General features: G+C 45.6%; 1 protein-coding gene across 2 annotated transcripts in view; it reads left to right on the forward strand.

Annotated features, from left to right (window-relative positions):
• LOC129728876 (uncharacterized) overlaps nt 1-20,431 on the forward strand; it is a 149,729-nt gene extending 129,298 nt beyond the window's left edge. For both annotated transcript variants that reach the window (XM_055687344.1, XM_055687345.1), the window contains exon 9: nt 19,212-20,431. In XM_055687344.1, the coding sequence (XP_055543319.1) occupies nt 19,212-19,649 (438 nt within the window). In that variant the 3' untranslated portion in view covers nt 19,650-20,431. The remainder of the gene's footprint in view (nt 1-19,211) is intronic.
• The last annotated feature ends 617 nt before the right edge of the window (nt 20,432-21,048 follow it).

Below are 21,048 nucleotides of genomic sequence, written 5' to 3' on the forward strand. Positions count from 1 at the left end.
CTGTGTCAATCACCCTAAACAGAAAGTTCATATTGGGTTTTCCTTCAACCAGTCTGAGACTGATGTTACTAAAGGTGTTAGCATGAACTCTGCCAGGAAGCTAAGGCGGCAAACGACGGGTAGGGCCAATACCCCAACCACTCGCGGCTGGAAGACATCACGCTTTGATGCCGATGTATTTGCGAAAGCAATAAGATTGGACCTCGAAGGGGAGAGGGCGGCCAACTTGGTGCTACACTATCGCGGGCGTGCGACGCCACCATGCCTAGATCTTGTCAGCTTAGAAATGAAAGGCCACCGGCTTACTGGTGGACCGACGCGATAGCCAACCTCAGAGATCGGAGTGCTTAAAAGCACGATAAAGGCTAGTAAACGAGCCTGCTTTGATAGCGAGTGACGGCAACCGCGCAGAGGCCGAGGATACAGCAAGGGTGACGAACAGTGAACTCATTGAGATCGCAAACTCCCTGAAGGTGAGCAAGGCACCGGGACCGGACGGAATCCCGAACCTGGCCATTAAGACGGCCATAAAGGTAGCCCCCGGGTTGTTCAGGGCGGTCATTCAGGAATGCTTAGACGGCTGTGTCTTTCCAGATGAGTGGAAGCGACAGCTACTGTTTCTATCGTCGAAGGCCGGGAACCCACCAGGACACCCATCGGCATATAGACCATTTTGTCTGCTAGACACAGCGGGCAAGGTGCTTGAGAGGGTAATCCTCAACAGACTTCAACAGATTCAACGAGAGTGAAACAGGTCTGTCAAGCAACCAGTTCGGCTTCCGCAAGGGTAAGTCCACGGTGGATGCAATTCTCCCCGTCACCGAGAAGGCCGAGGTAGCACTCCAACGTAAAAGAAGGGGCGTTCGCTATCGCGCAATCGTCCCTTCAGACGTGAATAACGTGTTCAATAGCGCTAGCTGGGACTCTAAAGCCTACGCGATTCGGAGTCTCGGAGTGCCGGTGCCACTGTACAAAATTCTGGCAAAGTACTTTCAGAATCGAATGCTGTTCTACAACACGCATAAGGATCAGAAATGCGTCCCGATTATTACAGGGGTACCGCAAGGTTTCATCCTGGGTCCGGTACTGTGGAATGCAACAGCTCTCACCGGGAGCGGTGATTGTGGCCTTCGCAGACGATATAACTCTAGGGGTCTACGGCGAGTCGGTCAGCGAGGTCGAGTTGAAAGTCATGCTGCTCATACGCGTAGTTGAGGATTGGATGCACTCCAGGAAACTGGACTTAGCGCATCATAAGACAGAGGTCGTCGTGGTGAACAATCGCGAATCGGAACAGGAGGCGGTGATCAGTGTCGATGGATGCACTTTCACCTCGAAGCGATCCTTGAAGCTCTTGGGGAGGATGGTCGATGACAAGCTCACGTTTGGGAGCCACATCGACTAGGTCTGCAAGAAAGCTTGCACGACTATAGCGGCATTATCGCGCATGATGTCGAATAGCTCGACGGTATTTAGCAGCAGGCTAAAGATGCTAGCTAGCGTGCAACGTCCATAGTCAGGTATGGCGGACCCGTGTCGACGAAAGCGTTGGGTACTTCCAGCAACCGCGGTAAACTGGAACGCACCTACAGGCTCATGTGCCTGAGTGTCACATGCGCATATCAAACCATGTCATACGAGGCAATATGCGTCCTGGCTGGCATGATGCCTATCAGCATCAATGTCAAAGAGAAGAGAGTGAGAGAGTGCTTCGACCAACGTGACACGAGAGAACCACCAGAAGGTCAACTCCGATGATCAGGTGGCGGCGAGAATGGTCCAACTCTACCAAAGGTAGATGGACACATCGACTCATCCCGGAGATAGCCGGATGGATCGAGAGGCGCCATGCGGAAGTTAACTCCCACCTGACACAGATACTGTCAGGCCATGGCAGTACCTGCACAAATTTGGGCACGCGGAGTCACCGATGTGCGGATGCGGAAGAAATTGCTGAGCATGTGCTATTTGTTTGTCCACGTTTCTCACAGGTAAGAAGCGAAATGTTGGCAGCAAGCGGGCCGGATACTACTCCTGAAAACATAATGAGAAGGATGTGCGAAGACGAGGGTACCTGGAAAGCAGTCATCACGATTGCTTTCCAGATTGTTCTTTCGCTGCAAGGCATCAATCGACGGGACAACCGTCGAAATGCCAGTGAGGGCTAACCTTGCCTTCAAGTAAGCAGCAAAGTAAATATATAATATTTATTCATTTATTTTAGTCAAACAAAAGTAGACTACATTTATTTATAACTAACTTACATGCTATGTATATGTTATTCATACTAGTTAAAGGAAAAAACGTTTACACATAATTGAATAATGGTTTCTTTATTACAATAATTATTTTGAAATATTGTTTCAATTTAGTGCTTGTTGGCGTACCCCTGCACAGCGCGCCGTCGTAGAACAACAACACAGTCGGAGCCGTGCGCATTTCCATAGAAGTGACAGTGCTCGATGTCAGTACGGTGGGTCGGCAAAGTTGGTCTTTCCTTCTTCATCCAGCGAAACGAGCGAAAGCAGTTATAACCTAAGTGATTTAAATTAGAATTAAAACTATATATACAGTACGGCTGGTGTCTCCTGTGAGTCATATTTTGAAGTAGAATACTTCTCTCAGGAAGTTCGGCTACATAGGGATGTGAAATGAAAATCTAAACCCGAAATAAGTGAAAAATATGTCCAATTTCAAATGCTAATGAATCGGTTAGTATCCGATGGATTTCCTTCGTTCTTGCAGCAATAGATTGGAAAATCTTCTAAGATTCTTTCCAAAAGAAGATAATTGTTATTTTATTATTCACACTATTGTACTATTGAAAATAGTCAAGCCTTGTCAAAACGAAAAATTCGACCTCTGATTGGTCGTTATATGATTGCTTCCCAAGCACGGTCGACAGAATCATATACCTTGCAATTTTAAACATGCTATTTGGCCTATATTAGAGCCTGTTTCAGCCGAAGCCGCTCATAATAGTTCTAGACAGCAATAACAGCAGTCGTCCTCCCTCAGCACTAGCAGTGCCGTGGATACCAGCGATGGCGGAAAGCGGCCACAGCTGTGGCGTAGCAATGGATAGCGCACTAGTTGCAGCGGATTCCAGCAACGATAGCAGCTGGGCCAGCTGATGCAGGGACAGTGGATACCAATGGCAGCGTATAGCGGCCACAACTGTGGCATGGCTATGGATAGCGAACTAGTTGCAGCGAATCTCAGCATCGATAGCGGCTGATGCAGTGAGGCACTTTAGTGAAATGCAGTCTCTGTGCGATAGTGGGCACTAGTAAATGCATTCAATGAAATGTTGACTCATTTTGACAACACGTGAGCCGTCTAGTTTTGAGTGTTATATCAGCATATCATTGTTTACTTTATCACAAGGAATACTTTATTCGCCCTGTCAGTGATAACGCAAAGATGTGATCGGCATCTTATCCAATACTAAAATGAACAACAAATCGTTTTTCTCAGTATGAAATAAAAACTTGATTGAAGAGTTAATATTTTATAATGAGTTAATTAACATTTTTAAATTTGTGAAAGTTATAAATTTTACTTCATCTCCGTGTCTCAAAACGTACTGAATTATCTTTTCTTTCAGTCATGAGCACGACATCCGAAAAAATTTCATCTCAAAATTTAAAAATTGTCAAGACCCAACCATGACAAGCAACTTACTATATTACTGAAAATGGTCAATCCTTGTTGAAGCGCAAAATTCGATTGATCTGATTAGTCAACGTTTATTTACTAGAAAAAATTACTGACACGCAAGCAGCCGGGTTATCTTTCTTGTAGAAGTATTCTACTTCAACCTTGCGGTCGTGGCTTTGCACACAACCCTCCTGTTTTTTTTTTTTTGGTAAAATTTACAGTCATACTCTTTGGTAAAAATATTGATTATTTAATAATTCACTAACTTGAACCTAAAATATAACAGGTTGTTGAAAGTGCGGTCACCCATATACCACATTCTGCGTGGGAAGTTAGGCTTAAAGTTCTGCTACTTGTATACTACGGTAACTAAATTAGAAGATACGTGAACATTATATAAACCTTAAGTCTAACATTTTAGTACGGAAAAGCTTAAATTCTATTAGTACGGATAAATTTCGATGATCTCAAACGCCAATAAACCTTATTCGCAAACTAGTAGTCAACGCCAGAAGCAACAAGCAGCTGAAACCGAATCTTCAGCAGACCTCCAACAAAAGATATCAAAACAGGGCGGAACAGCGAGACCAGCCGCAATTGTTTCATCAGTCGGTGAAAAAAAGCAAGATAAATCACACAAACAGCAGCGACAGCGCAATCCTGTACCATCTCAGTCTGGTTCAATCTTCGATAAAAAGCCGCACAAGAAACCGACATCGCTTGCGTCTGGATCATCTTGCCGATCGACGCAGGCACTACTGAAGCTAAAGCTGCAGAAGCTGGAAGAAGAACAAGAACTCGAACGCCGACAGGCATCAGAAAAATCTGCCAATGAGAAGGCATTCCTAGCAAGGAAATATCAACTGCTTGAAGAGATGGTGAATGAAAAAAGTTCAAGTTCGGCCCGTAGCTACGTTAGTGAATGGGTGGATAATCTCACAAGTTGTAATGGTTCCCAACGAAGCGTTAGCGTCGCGAAATCTGACGTACAGCGAGATGTACAACGACCGAAGCAACAAACGATGGCAGGGCCTCGTCACCACAGTAGTCTGGCACATGTTCCCCAAGTGGACAATTCAGCACAACGTTCACTTACACATCAACAGCTAGCGTCGAGACAGGTAATCTCCCGGGAACTTCCAACGTTTTCCGGCAATCCTGAGGATTGGCCTCTATTCTTATCATCGTTCAACAGCACGACGGAAATGTGTGGTCTTACAGATGCAGAGAATATGATTCGTCTTCAAAAGTGTTTGAGAGGACGTGCATACGACGCCGTTAAATGTCGACTTTTGCATCCGGCTAACGTCAATGGTGTGATGGCGACGCTGAAAATGTTGTTTGGTCAACCGGAAGCTATTATACATACGCTAATTGCAAAAATTAACTGTTTGCCCGCTTTGCGTGAAGATAAATTGGAAACCCTTGTGGATTTTGCAGTAAGCATTGAAAATTTCTGCGCAACTGTCGATGCCTGTGGAGTGGAAGAATATCTGTACAATGTATCCTTGCTTCATCAGTTGGTTAATAAGCTGCCGCCGACAATTAAACTAAATTGGGCCCAGTATAGGCAAACATTACCAACAGTTAATTTGGCTGCGTTTAGTCATTGGTTGTACTCTTTGGCAGAGGCTGCTAGTGCTGTGACAATTCCAAACATTTTTGGAAACGTCCATCGTGAAGGCCATGGAAGTAAAAAATGTAACGACTTTGTAAACGCGCACTCCGATAACCCTACTCAAAAAACAGTTTCCACGAACCAAGACTGCCTGGTCTGTAATGGAACATGCAAAACTCTGGGTAAATGCAAACGCTTCCTAAGCCTATCACGTGACTAGCGCTGGGCAGCTGTGAGAGAATTTAGTCTCTGTCGCCGGTGCCTGCGACGACACAATGGTGGATGCCAAACGAAAGTGTGCGGAAAAAATGGATGCAATTTCAAGCACCATGAATTGTTACACAACGACGAATTGCAAACTCCTAGACCTAGACTGATGAAGGGTGTCATACTCATCAGGTCAAGGCCATCCAAACGTTATTCCGCTACCTGCCAGTTATGCTGCACGGAAAATATGGCTCTGTACAAAGCTTTGCCTTTTAGATGACGGGTCAGCCCTCACATTGCTTGATAACGATCTGGCTGACGAGCTTGGACTTGAAGGGCAGGTAAAACCTCTTTGTTTGCACTGGACCGGTGGAACACAGCGTCAAGAAGATACTTCGCGGGTTGTCAACCTTGAAGTTTCGGGAGTAGGCGAAAGAACCAAAAGATTCAGCATGAGCGGAGTACGTACAGTCGATAGTTTGTTACTTCCATCGCAATCACTAAATATAGAAGAACTATCTCGCCGGCACCCGTACTTCGAAACTTGCCGATCTCCTCCTATGAAGCGGTGCGACCGAGAGTTTTGATCGGTATGAAGGATCAACACCTCACACTAGTCCTCAAAAGTCGGGAAGGTGGTCCAAAACATCCACTTGCTGTAAAAACCCGCCTAGGTTGGACGGTTTGCGGTGGGGGAGACATAGATGACGCACCAAACTTGGTGCATTCAACCTTTCACGTTTGTGCCTGTGGCAACCAGTCAGACGAAGACTTGCACCAAGCGATGAAAGCGTACTTTTCCCTAGATAGTTTAGGTGTCACTAAAGCTGCAGAGCCTCTACTTTCTAAGGAAGATCAGAGGGCACAATCTCTTCTTCAAAACCTCACTAGATTCACAGGTACACGCTTCGAGACCGGACTACTCTGACGATATGATGAAGTTCGCCTACCCGATAGCCGAATAATGGCTCAGCGCAGATTTAGATGCCTAGAAAAACGCATGGCGAAAGACTCTAAGCTTGCCGAAGCATCAAAGCAGAAAATCGTGGACTACATAGACAAAGGTTATATCCGCAAACTATCAGATGCAGAGCTAGCTGGCTCGTATGGTCGTATCTGGTATTTGCCGATGTTCCCAGTTACGAATCCCAACAAACCAGGAAAACTCCGTATTGTGTGGAACGCTGCGGCCACGTCGTTTGGAAAGTCGCTGAACTGCTTTCTCTTAAAAGGAATTGATCAGCTAATCTCACTGTTTTCCATCCTCGTCCAGTTCCGCGAGGGAGCGATCGGCCTAACGGGTGATCTGCGTGAGATGTTTCACCAGATCATGATTCGTGATGAAGACCAACAGTGCCAGCGTTTTTATTGGAGAGAAGATAACGGCCAGTTGTCAGTCTACGTAATGCGCGTGATGACCTTCGGCGCGTGTTGTTCCCCAAGCAGTGCCCAATATGCAAAAAACATAAACGCAGAGCGAATGAGCGGAATACCCAAAAGCAGCGGATATCATTCAAAGGCGTCACTACGTGGACGACATGTTGATAAGCGTCGATACGGAAGAAGAAGCAATACAATTGGCAAGGCAAGTGAGGTTCATACACGAGCAAGGATGCTTTGAAATCAGAAACTGGATCAGCAATTCTCAACGAGTGTTGGCAGCTTTGAATGAAGGCAGAACCATCGAGAAAAATCTTGACATTTCGCCGGAATTGGCAACAGAAAAGGTGTTGGGAATGTGGTGGTGCACTGCATCCGATGTTTTAACTTATAAAATTGGATGGAACCGTTATGAACAATCTCTTCTGCAGGGTCATCGACGTCCAACCAAACGTGAAATGCTTCGAGTGTTGATGTCCATGTTCGACCCTCTAGGGCTAATTGCACATTTCTTGATGTACCTGAAGGTTCTCCTCCAAGAAGTCTGGCGGTCCGGTGTAAATTGGGATGAAGAAATTAATGATGCACTCTTTACTAAGTGGCGTGCATGGCTCCAGGTTATCCCACAGGTAGAAACACTCAAAATTAGACGTTGCTACCGTAAGCGACTCCCAGCAAGTTGTACCGCAGGGGAGCTACATACGTTCGTCGACGCGAGCGAAAATGGAATGGCCGCTGCATGCTATATACGTTTCTCCCAGGGTGAAACCACCGAATGCAGTTTAGTAGCTGCCAAAACCAGAGTAGCTCCCTTAAAGTTTCTTTCAATCCCAAGGCTTGAACTGCAAGCAGCAGTACTCGGCGTGCGATTATCGCAAGCCGTTGCTGACTCTCTATCAGTCAACATAACACGACGAATATTTTGGTCAGATTCCCGTGACGTTATATGCTGGGTTAATTCGGATCATCGCCGGTTTACGCAATTTGTAGCACATCGAGTTAGCGAGATATTGGACTCCACAGAAGCAGCAGACTCGAGCTGGGTTCCCACCAAATAAAACGTGGCTGACGACGGCACGAAATGGGTGTATAATCCGGTTATGTCGTCTGAAGACCGCTGGTTTACAGGACCAGATTTTCTTTGGCGCTCGGAGAGGAATTGGCCGTGTCAGCCGTCAATAAATGGTCAAACTTAAACTGAACTACGCCCGTACCTGCTACTGCATTTTCAGACAGCCAAGCCGCTTTTTAGCGTGAGTAAATTCAGCAGCTGGAAAAAAGTGACTAACATAATGGCATACGTCTTTCGTTTTTCTCGCAACTACATTGCAAATTTCAAGAAGCAGACAGTAACTACTGGTCTGCTAACGTTGAAGGAGATTTCCAACGCTGAGGACTATTTGATCCGGCAAGCTCAAGCAGACGCCTATCCGGACGAGCTCGCGCTTTTGCAGAAGAAACAGCACAGAACTCACGCACTACGCTGCCTAAAAATAGTCCTTTGTACAAGCTTACCCCGTGGATCGATGAGCGAGGAGTTATGCGAATGCGCGGGCGGATTGCCGCTTGCCATTATGCTACCGCGGATGCCAAGAATCCAATCATTATGCCCCATACACACCACACCACTTTGCTTATTATCGCACACCACCACCAAAAATATCACCATCAAAACTATGAAACCGTAATCAACCAAATACGTCAAAAATATTGCATCTCTGGACTCCGCGCTACCGTTACTCGAGTACGTAATAACTGCCAGCGATGTAAAAACGAAAGAGTATCTCCACAGCCTCCCATAATGGCTGATCTTCCCCCAGCAAGACTAGATGCTTTTACACGACCGTTTACTAACGTAGGCATCGATTACTTTGGCCCACTCGACGTTGCTGTAGGAAGACGTACCGAAAAGCGTTGGGGAATGCTTGTTACCTGCTTAACAGTCCGAGCAGTCCATATTGAAGTCGTCCATTCACTGAACACCAACTCATGCATAATGGCACTACGAAACTTCATATCTCGTCGTGGCACTCCACGGACGATCTATAGTGATCGCGGAACCAACTTCATTGGAACCTGCCGTGAGCTTAGGCGCTGACACCGAATCATTTCCTGCTGGGATCATCGGATGGAACTAAACCGCTGTGTACACTCGAAGATAGCGGTACCATGTTACGGCGATGTTGGCGTACTTCACAGATCCTCGCGAACCAATTCTGGCGACGTTGGGTAAGTGACTACCTCCCTGTGATCACTCGCAGAGCGAAATGGTTTGCTAATGTGAAAGCGATTGAAGTGGGCGATGTAGTGGTAATCGTTGATCCAAAGAGCCCACGAAACTGCTGGCCCAAAGGCAAGGTAATTGAAGTCTGTCGTGGCAGGGATGGCCTACCTCGATCAGCAACTGTAAGAACGGCGAGCGGTATCTACGATCGACCGGTGGCCAAGCTGGCCGTGCTAGATGTACGGCGCGACGAATAGTAAGCCGACCTGGAGCTCGACGTACCTGGGGGGAATGTTGGCGTACCCCTGCACAGCGCGCCGTCGTAGAACAACAACACAGTCGGAGCCGTGCGCATTTCCAAAGAAGTGACAGTGCTCGATGTCAGTACGGTGAGTCGGCAAAGTTGGTCTTTCCTTCTTCATCCAGCGAAACGAGCGAAAGCAGTTATAACCTAAGTGATTTAAATTAGAATTAAAACTATATATACAGTACGGTTGGTGTCTCCTGTGAGTCATATTTTTTGGTAAAATTTATAGTCATACTCTTTGGTAAAAATATTGATTAATTAATAATTCACTAACTTGAACCTAAAATATAACAGGTTGTTGAAAGTGCGGTCACCCCTATACCACATTCTGCGTGGGAAGTTAGGCTTAAAGTTCTGCTACTTATATACTACGGTAACTAAATTAGAAGATACGTGAACATTATAAAAAACCTTAAATCTAACATTTTGGTACGGAAAAGCTTAAATTCTATTAGTACGGATAAATTTCGATGATCTGGTGATAGAACTAAGCGGAACTAAACGTAAGTTGATTTTCCCTGTAAATTAGAAACTAAGAATTTGATATTAATAATTGCTAAATCCTTTATGTGTTTGTTACAGGAAAATAATAATCATCCTATTAAGTAAACGGTTCGTGTTTTATTGGGAGATTATTATTTCGGAAAATTTCCCTTTTTTGATCCCGTTGGTATAACCAACAGTGCTCGACATAGAAAAATCAATTGCTTCACAGTGTTGGTTATACACTAACATCATTTGATTAATGGCCCGTATTTGGCAAAATCATTTCGTTGATGATTTAAAGAAAACAAAATCCGAGCTTGCAAATTTCTAGAAGGCACATAAAAATTGAGTTTTGGTGATATTTCGGGTGAATCGACACGCTGAGATTCGATATCGTTAACAAATGACATCATTGCGAATTCGGGACGGGCTTTTAATGATTGGATGTCGATGAGTCTGCAGCGTTCGTCATATGATAATAGGGGAAATGACGTCCATCGTAGATTACGAGGTGCATATAACAGGAATTGTTTTTGCACTGATTCTATTCTGTCTACATGTGTTGCAGAAAACAGAGATCATACAATGCTACAGTATTCTGAAAGTGACCTGACATAGGAATTATAAAGTGTTTTATTGTGTATGGATCTCGGAAATTATAGCAAAAACGTTTTATAAAACTAAGCATGTTGCTAGCCTTATCGATAATTGTATTGTAGTGATCAGTGAATAATAAGGGGTGCATAAAGAGTACACTCGCCCTTCTCGCTGAAGCAATGCCTAACGGCGGTACCGGGACGATTCAGGTCCGAGAAAAATGGAGAATGTTTGGGTGACCCGTTTGGTCACCTTCGAGCATCGTTGTGTTTCTTCGTAGTCTAAGTGCACCAAGCTCTACCTACTTCTTCACATGCAGATGGAGAGGCAGTAAGTAGAGCATGGCTTCCATGGCTGTAATCGGCGTTGTGCACAGAGCACTGGTAACTGAAAGACAGGTCAGTCGTTGAACTTTGTTTAGTTTTGTCTGGGCTGTCGTTTCATTTACCTTAGGTCACAATACTAGGGCTGCGTAGGTCATACGTGGCCGAGCAATGGTGATGTAAGACCAGAGTGCTAATTATAGTTTTAGCCCTCAGGTCTTGCCGAACAGTGTACTGCAAGCCCAGATCGCTGAAGTCGCCCTCTTAATAGCATAATCTAGTTGATTTGTTTCGTTGAGATCATCACCGCTTGATTTTATATATGTTGGATCATCGACATTTTTCGGTGAAAAGTAGACTTAAAAAGCAATTATTTCCGAACGATTCGACATACTTTATTACAAATTTTTTTCGGTCATCCTCAGCGGGTTTTGCCACACAATCTGAGCAATACCGGCAGAAGTTGAAACGCCGGTATAACCTAGATTGTGTAGCAAAACCCGCTGAGGATGACCGAAAAAAATTTGTAATAAAGTAGGTCGAATCGTTCGGAAATAATTGCTTTTAAAGTCTACTTTTCACCGAAAAATGTCGATGATCCAACATATATAATCTAGTTGAGCAGTCCAATTCAGCTTTGTATCCAGAATGATTCCAAGGTATTTGGTCTCATTGCTGAAACTCAGTCTTACCACATTCAATAGTGGAGGAGTGATTGAATGCACCCTTCGCTTGGTAAAGGGTATAATGACTTTTTTGGTGGGGTTAATGTTCATCCCTTATTCTAAGCACCACTGGGAGGTAGTGTTAGGAGCCGTTTGTATTCGACTAGATAGAGTTGCATCACATTTTCCCCTAACAATGAGGACTACATCATCGGCATAACCAATGACTTCGTAGCCTAGCCGGGATAACTTAGTGAGATAAGCGTCTACCACCAGTGACCAAAGCAGGGGAGAGAGAACTCCTCCCAGAGGACACCCTTTCACTGCCTCCTCTGTGAAAAATGTATCTTCCAATGCAGCTATGACCTCCTGCTCGAAAGCATTGCTTTTTTTTTTCAAAGGTGGCGGGGAAATCTGCAAATAGACACCTGAGAAGAGAGCTCAGGGTGTGGGGATGAGACTAGGGGAAAGATGTTGGGGTAGTTACACTCCCCCAGACACCTACTGATCCCTGTCCCGACCCACTAAAACCCCTCCAGTCTCCAGCCGTGGTCTTCCCGGAACGACGGTTAAGTATTACGTCGGGAAGTGGCTTTTGTGCGTGATGCACCCTCTTTACTCTTATAACCTCCTAGCTAACTACCTAGAGACTGGTAGTTAGCTACCACTGGCGTGTTGGTGATTGACCCGCCACACACGTTGTAGCTCCAGGACAATCTGGGAGGCGGCCGCACAGGCCGCGTTCCAGATGTCCGGGTCGTCGCACATCTTCCGGACAAGATTGCCCGGAGTAGTGCCAGGCCCGCTCACAGCCATCATGTTGCTCCTCGCTCTTACGAAACGGGGGCATACGAAGAAGACATGCTCTGCAGTCTCCTCCTCTTCCACGCACTCGGGACACATGGGGGACCCCGCGTGCCCAAACCAGTGCATATAATGCCTGAAGCAACCATGGCCTGACAGGATCTGTGTCAGGTGGAAGTTCAGCTCGCCATGTCGCCTCCCGACCCAGCCGGATATCTCCGGTATAAGTCGGTGCGTCCATCTGCCCTTTGTGGAATTAGACCATTCCCTCTGCCAACGGAGCATCGAGAATGACCTTCTGGTACCTCGTATGCCCCTTGTGTCACGGTGGTCGAAACACTCTCTGTCCTCCTTGATGGCGATGCTGATAGGCATCCTGCCGGACAAGACACAGATTGCATCGTATGACACCGTCCGATACGCACTCACAACTCTCAGGCACATGAGCCTGTAGGTACTTTCCAGTTTCCCGCGGTAACTGTTAGTACCTAGCGCTATACTGGCTATACTATACTATACTGGCCCACCATACCTAAGTATGGACGAAACCACGCTGGCAAGAAGTCTTCGCTTGCTGCCATAGACCGCTGAGCTATTGGACATCATACGAGATAGTGCTGCAATAGCCGATGAGGCCCTCTTACAGGCATAGTCGACGTGGCTCCCGAACATGAGCTTGTCGTCGACCATAACCCCCAAGAGCTTCAACGGTCGCTTTGAGGTGATGGTACAGTCTCCGACTCTGACCACCGCCTGTTACTCTGATTTACGGTTTATTCACAACCGTGACCTCCGCCTTATGGTGCGCAAGCTCCAGTTTCCTGGAGCGCATCCAGTCCTCGACCTTCCTTATGCAATGCGCAGCCGTCAACTCGACCTCTTTGATCGACTCGCCGTAAACCTCTAGCGTTATGTCGTCTGCAAAGCCGACGATCACAACCCCTACAGGAAACTTTAGTTTCAACACCCCGTCATACATGACGTTCCACAACACCGGACCCAGGATTGAACCTTGCGGAACCCCGGCGGTGATTGGGACGTACTTCTGACCCTCCTCTGTGTTGTAAACCAGTACTCGATTCTAGAAGTAGTTTTCCAGAATCTTGAACAGCGACACCGGTACATGGATGCTCCTGAGCGCGAGCGCTATGGAGTCCCAACTGGCGCTATTGAACGCATTCTTCACGTCAAGCGTGACGATAGCGCAATAGCGTATTCCTCTTCTCTTGCGCTGGAGTGCTATCTCCGCCGTCTTGGTGACGGAGGCGATGGCATCCAGCGTGGACCTGCCCTTCCGGAAGCCGAACTGGTTGCTTGCCAGACCGTTTACACCCTCTGTGCACCTCACGAGTCTGTTGAGGATAATCCTCTCAAGTACCTTGCCCGTCGTGTCTTGCAGGCAGATAAGCCTATATGCCGATGGGTCACCTGGTGGTTTCCCAGCCTTCGGCAGTAGGACCAATTTCTGCCGCTTCCACCTATCCGGAAAGAGGCAGTCATCCAGGCACCTTTGCATGACTATTCGAAACAGCCCGGGGGCCGTTTTTATCGCCAGCCTGATTGCCAGGTGGGGGATGACATTCGGTCCCGGTGCCTTGCTCACCTTTAGAGAGTTGGCGATCACGATGAGTTCCTCATTCGTAACCCTTGCCTCCTCCTGAACCTCGACACGGCTGTTGTCACCCACGGATTGGATGCTCGGCAGGTTGGCCAACCATCCCTGGTCTGTGTCTGGAACTGGATACTGATACTGGAACGTCGGACGTGGGACTCGACCGCCGGAGGCCAAGGACTTGGCTCGTGGCGCGGAAAGAGTCCCTCGATGATTCGCTCCAGCATCGCTGGTGATCGCTCTGCAGGCGCCAGCGCGCCTTTGGTCTTGGCCATTACGATCCTGTAGGCGTCACCCCACGGGTTCGTATTGGTACTCGCGCATAGCCTATCGAAACAGGCCCTCTTGCTGCCCTTAATCGCACTCTTCAGCGTCGATCTGGCAGAACTGAATGCTGCGCGGCGCTCTGTCCTCTGTTTGTCTGTTCGTCTGTTCGCGCACGCTGCATCCTCCGTCTCGCACGGAGGCACGCACTGTGAAGGTCCGCTATCTCGTCAGTCCACCAGTAGACCGCTGGCTTCCCATTCCTAGGTTGGCGAGTCCTAGGCATGGTGGCGTCGCACGCCCGAGATAGCATAGCAACTAGTTGGTCAGGCGTCGGGCGAATCCGATTGCCCCCCTCGCGCTCTCGTCTAATTGCCTCTTCAAATACCTCGGCATCAAAATGCGATGTCTTCCACCCGTGGGCGAACGGAGTGTTGGCCCTACTCGTCGCTTGCCACCTCTCGTTGTTGTCTACACTATAACAGACCGCCTGGTGGTCGCTATTAGTGTAGCCATCGTCTACCCTCCAGTTCTTGATCAGTCCTGGGCTGGAGAACGTCACGTCGATGATCGACTCCGCGCCATTTCTGCTAAATGTACTTTTGTTCCCAACGTTGGCCAGATCTAGGTTGAGCTTCGCCAAAGCCTCCAACAAGATCTGGCCCCTCTGGTTCGTGAAGCGACTTCCACACTCAACAGCCCAAGCGTTGAATTCGCCCGCCACCACCAACGGCGTTAGACCCGTTAGCTCCATGGATAGGAGATCGACCATCAGGGTGAACCTTTCGGTAGACCAACGAGGCGGAGCATAGAAACTGCAGTAGAACACTCCGTTCACCTTAGCAACTACGTTCAGGAGGTTGAGACAACCTCCTGAACCGGGAACTTGCCCGTCGTACATATGGCCACCAAACTGGACTTATCCGCAACCCAGTTACCGTTTCCGGGAGGGATGCGGTAGGGGTCCGATATGATGGCGATGTCCGACAACGACTCAGTGGCTGTTTGGTGTAGCAGCTGCTGAGCCGCGAAGCAATGGTTCAGGTTCAGTTGCGTCACTCTTACGCCCGTGGTTTCACAGCCGGCTTACCGGCTGGGCACCTGGGGCCTCCCATAAAGTGTTTGGCGTCCCGTTTCCCGGAACATACCATACACTTGGGAGACTCCCCACAGTCCTTCGCTTTATGGCCTGCACCTCCACATCGCCTGCACAACTGGCCCCTATCGGGCCCCTTGCAGGTCCAGGACTTATGTCCACCCTCAAAGCACCGAAAGAAAATGTCTGGTTGCTGTAGTATGCCCAGAGGACATACAGACCAGCCGACCTTCAACTTGCCTTCTTTCAGGGCCAGGTTAGCATCCGCCGATGGTAGTCGGAAGGTAGCTATCTGGGTCCCCGCCGGACCTTTGCGGAGGCGGATTGACTCCTCAGCCACCTCCACCCCGCACTTCGCTTTGAGGGCTTGTGCAATGTCGCACCCCTCGGTGATTTCGTCCAGGTTTTTAAGCTGGAGAGTCACCTCTGAGGTGAGTGCCCGTACTTGCACCTCCTTCCCTAGGACCTTCCCAAGTAACACACGTTGGTATAGAATAGTTGACGTTACCTATTCCATGACATCTCTATCACCAGAAAAGCGCAAAACATGAAGGCTAATAGAACAATGGTAATAGGCAATGCGCAAATCTGTTGCTATGACAACTGTTAACCAGCGCATGCGCAAATGTGTTGTGTCGGCGCAGTGCAACTAGATCGACAATAGCTTTTATCAGTGACAGTTTTAATTGATTATTTATTAAATTTAATTGATGACAAAAAATAATTTTCAACCTTTCAAAAAGAGTTGTTTCTATGCTTGAATATTAAAATTGTTTTCGCATAGTTTCAACGTTATCTGGATATAAAATCTAACAAAACTAGAAAACGTTGTTAGATATACAATAACAAAAAACTGAAGTGATATTGGTTACACTGCAAGCGTTTTGTTTATCTTTTGATGGCACGTTTTGACCCGCTTCGAATAAATATAGAAATCGTTCAATTCAAATATTAATTTGATCAAGTATTTTTAAGTTGAGTGTTGAATGCTACGACTGTTGTACTAAGGAAAAACATTTTACAGGTACGTAATGTTGTTATTAGATGGTGTAATGTCTTACGAAAAGACCAAGTGATAGTGATTGTTATTCTCGAACTCATGTTATTAAAAACATCTCCAAAACCAGAAAAAATGGGCTTGTTTTCGAAATGCGGTTGTATTACTGATGAAAAACAACTTCAAACACAATATAATAATACAAGTTTTTAATTGCGCTTGTAGTACACTTATATGACTACTTTCGTTGTAATCTATTTTCTAACATGTTTTGTGTGTTACTTGGGTTTTCAGCTACCATTTTATAGGTAGCCCCCTTGTTCTTGGCGTCCTTCCGGATCTCAAGTATCATCTCGCCAGTGCGAGATCGGCGGATACTCCGCACATCCGCCCCCAGATCCTTGAGCTGGGTTTCCCCCCTCATCTTCTTCAAGACTTCTGAGTATTTCGACCCGTCCGTCATGAGTATGAGGGCATCACCCCTACTCCGCGCCTTTTTGACCTTTTTCGGTCCTCTGGCCACTCCGCCGTTCTGGCGCGTCGCACCTTCCCGACGCCTCCTACCCTCTACAGTAGTCCAATGGTTGCCCGTAGCCTCCACTTGTGCCGTTTCCGCGGCGGACCTTGAACCGGTTGGTGTGTTCTCCTGTGGGAGTAGCACAACCAACCGTTTCTTGGGGTTCCCGGGGGCCGCTTCCCCCGGGGACTGCCTCGTTCGCTTAGCGACCTGCCCTGTAGAGCAGACCGCCGCGAACGAGGGGGCATCTGTCTGTACCTCTTTAGATGCAGTCGCCCTTCTGGTCCTTACCTCTTTCTCGGCCGCCTTCACCCAAGCTAGAAGTTCTTCGTGCTCCTTCCTGGCTTCATCAATAGTGGCCCGAAGCAGGAGGAGGCTCTGCTTCAGGCCGCCAGCGATATTTCGCCTATTCGCCGAGAATTCGATTATAGCGTCGAGTTGTTCGGACAACGCTGCCACTCTTGGCCGCGTGTCCATGCACCTTTCGACGGCCCGAAAGCAATGCTTGAATCCAGCTCATTGTAGTATCATCGACTCCTTTATTTTGTAGAGCCCTGTGAATTGATGCAAAGTACGTGTTATCGAAGGCTCCCTCCATGTCAAGAAAAGCGCAGAATGCTGTTTCTTTATATTTCAGTGTCTTCTCGATCTTCGTCACTAGGCAATGCAAACCGGTTTCTGTAGATTTGCCCTGTTGATAGGCATATTGATGCTTATGCAAGAGCAAATTCTTCACTGCGCATGTAGTTATCCGTAATTTTCTCCATCAACTTGAGAACCGTTGACGTCAGACTTATAGATCTGAAAGCCTTTGGCAATGTTTTATCTTTTTTTGCCCGGGTTTGTCATAAACACCACCTTAACGTTTCGCCAGATGACCGGGATGTCTCCCAGAGTAAAACTGGCTCAAAAAGGTTGATGAGTTCGAACATGATGACTTCGTCCGATTTTGCAGGAAGATTGATAGTATGCCATCCCGTCCCGGTGACTTCACAAGCTCAAAAGAGCTTAGTGCCAAGTTGATACAAGTCTCCGTGAACAGTCTACAAGCAAGCATTGCGGAGACACGTGACGTCATGTGCCTTGATCCAAGGCTTTGTTGCTCCTCACCCGGTGGTCACTGTCGGACTAGGAAAATGAGTGTCTTGATAGAAAAAAGGGAATTCTCAATACGAGGCTAGGGCATATTGCACAATTATCCAAAAAGTATGTGATTCGAAAATTTTTCTTTTAATTGCCTTATAGTACATGCCAGTAACTAGGTACCTTGAATTACATACAAGAATGAGAAATTCCTTGGAACCTTTCAACTAAGCTTTCAGCGGGACCCGTTTGATTTTTTTTTTCATGACAAGTAGGCGCATCATTGTTAATAGTTGAAAACTAGCAATAGCGTCCCATGCGATAGATAACCAGCAATGGTTCTCCTAGTGAGCTCTAGTTTCATCACTGCTATATATGAATTTCTGTATTCTACTCCCAAAAATATGACTCATAAAAAGTTTCCATTAAATGTTATTTTCGCGTTAAAGTTTCTGGAAGCTTTGTTATATATAAATTTCTATTTTTTGTTATTGAACTGTCACGCCTGAAAAATAAATGTTACTTTAACAGCCATTGCCACATCACAATACCATCTATTTTATCCTCAAGACATACAAACTTTCTCCATGCTGACCTACTTTGAAGCACTTGAAACTTTTAGCCAAGTATGTATTGCAACCGGTCATCCGATAAGAAGTGCAATAGAATGCCCACCTTCGAGAACCATTGTATTGTATGTATTGCAGTCGAGTTCGTGGGTTTTTTAACTTTTCTGACAAAAAAAACTGGCATGTCAATTTGCTCGCTCCGATGGTGCTTTAAGATTTGTTGGCAAAGTTTCTTTTCCTTTAAGAGTTTAATTTCAGCTTGAAAAGATGTAAGGCAATAACGGTTATCGGGTAGGGCTATAATATTCTCAAATCTTATCGCGACTTTTGGTAAGACACATAAATTAATCAAAATCTGTTTAATTGTACTGTATCCAAATACAAATCCAAAAAAACCTAACGTTAATAATTTAAAAACGCTGAGGCTTTCCCAATATGAACTAGAGTATTAAAATCTGCCTAGAATTATCTATGAACTGCAACTGCTACTGGTTAAAGCAAAAGAAAATAAATGGAGCAAACATAAAAGAAATTACCCTTGGCATGCTGCCTTTTGTTTATTTAGGCCTACGCTTATCGAAAACCCAAACCTTGCATACTTATTTGTTAATGGTTGAACTTTCAAAACAACGAAATCTTGCCGATATCCTAAACAAACTAACCTAACCAAATGGAGCGATGTGGAAATGTGGTAATGATCCACCACACTGTCATAACAATATAATTTTTGTTTTTCAGTTTTTGAAGACTAAAATAAGCAATTCTGATTATCCGACATCTTTTCGCTTGAATCTCGTTGCAGCAACCGAACCTGGAGCATCCATCAACGTCCGCTTCACTCATGCCAACGTTCAAAGTTTTTAATAGTCATCCGGACGCCGTGCCACAGATTTCCACTACAATGTTTATTCTGCCGAATTATATAGTCAGCGAGGGCAATGGGTTACTGGCTGGTAAAACGATTCCATCAACAGGTCAGTCTGGTGCGAAAAATCATCTCCTCACCACGGTGGATGTAACATCTCCGGTTGCCGGAACCACCGCCGTTGATCCGTTTCCATGTACGGCAGCCTCATGTGTCCAGTGTAATCTTCTCAACTGGCCAAAAGCTAATCTGATGCTGGAGCAAAAGACCGCCTTTCACCACAATCAATCATTCAAGACGCCAGTCAGTGAGCGTCAACTTTGCCAGCATGCCAATTCTTTTTTATGGCTGGGCTTGAAACTGGGGGTGATGTAAACTTGTAGGGTAAAGCTGTCAAAAAACATTCTGCTGTCTACTAGGTTTTATCACCATAAACACTGAAGATTATTAGCAGTATCGATTCACTTTAGTTGAGAAGAAGCTGTAACAAAAAAGCAACCAGTTGCACTGATGCTTCTGCCCTCCATTCAACATTAGACTCTAGATAAGATAATCCTCTTGGCAGCTTTACCCATTCACAAGTGCGCCGGCAATGAAGCGACAAAGCAATTAAAACTTTACTATTGGCATGCCACACGCCGTAGTCGAACATGCAAAAATTCTATGCTATTTCTCAGAGCTGGAATCAAAAGTATTCCCGAGCTGTACGTGTTCAGAATCGTGCGTCGTCACCACCGAGAGAGATAGGATGAAGATAGGAAATTTAAAGCAACCGAACCCAAAGCCATAGATATATACATGTATATGTTTGATAAGAAAAAACTCGCTCTATCATATAGAGTATCTCGTTTCACATTCTGGAGAGGTGTATTTCATGCTACCAGTATCAAATAGGAATGCACAACGGGAACATTAAACGTGCTAAGATTATTTCTCCTTGAGCTTTCCGGAATATAAGCAACTTTGAAACACGATGAAATAACGCAAAACTTCTCGGTTCAAAAGCAGTAAACACCTCCGGAATGAATCTGTCCAACTCGAAAACTGTAAATAGAAAGTAAGAAAAAATCGTGCGCTGTACTACTAAGTTAAAGAATGCAAAATTGGTATGCAATGGTGTTGATATAGTTCAATAAATTTTTTTTTTATTTCAAAACTTATAACCGAGTATTGATCAGCAAAATTAGTCGTATGATTCTTTTTTTTTTCAGATAAGGCTGATATGTTACATCTTGTCGTTACAGGTAATTTAACAGAGTTTGTTTTGCGCTAATTAGTTACAGAAAGTACCAGAAAAAAACGTCGTGGATCTCCGTTTAACATCGCAAATTTATTAAAGCATGAAAAATTTTGATACGATAGGTAGGTAAAGATTACAGTTCATTTGCTTAAACATACAAAAACAAATCGATTGATTCAGCTGAAGGTAATTATGGCTATACTATCACATCAGTGCAAATAATTTTGATTGATGGTGGACACCGTCGGCGTGATTTTAATTCACACTATCTTTTTTATGCTCACATGATTTTATTCATAACTCAGCAGTCAAAAACATGTCTACCAAAAAGATTGAAAGAATGATTACAATTTAAAGTTTGATGATTTATTAGTACGTTAACTGGAATATGTTCAATAAAACTGAATAAAAATAGCGAATGAATTCATAAAAATAGATTAAAAATTAAATTGATTAAGCAACACCAAGCTATAATTCCTAAAAGTCATCAAGCACTTACAGAAAAAATTATAATAATCATATTCAATCCACCTT

This window comes from Wyeomyia smithii, chromosome 3 (genome assembly GCF_029784165.1).
Source record: "Wyeomyia smithii strain HCP4-BCI-WySm-NY-G18 chromosome 3, ASM2978416v1, whole genome shotgun sequence".
NCBI lineage: Eukaryota > Metazoa > Arthropoda > Insecta > Diptera > Culicidae > Wyeomyia > Wyeomyia smithii.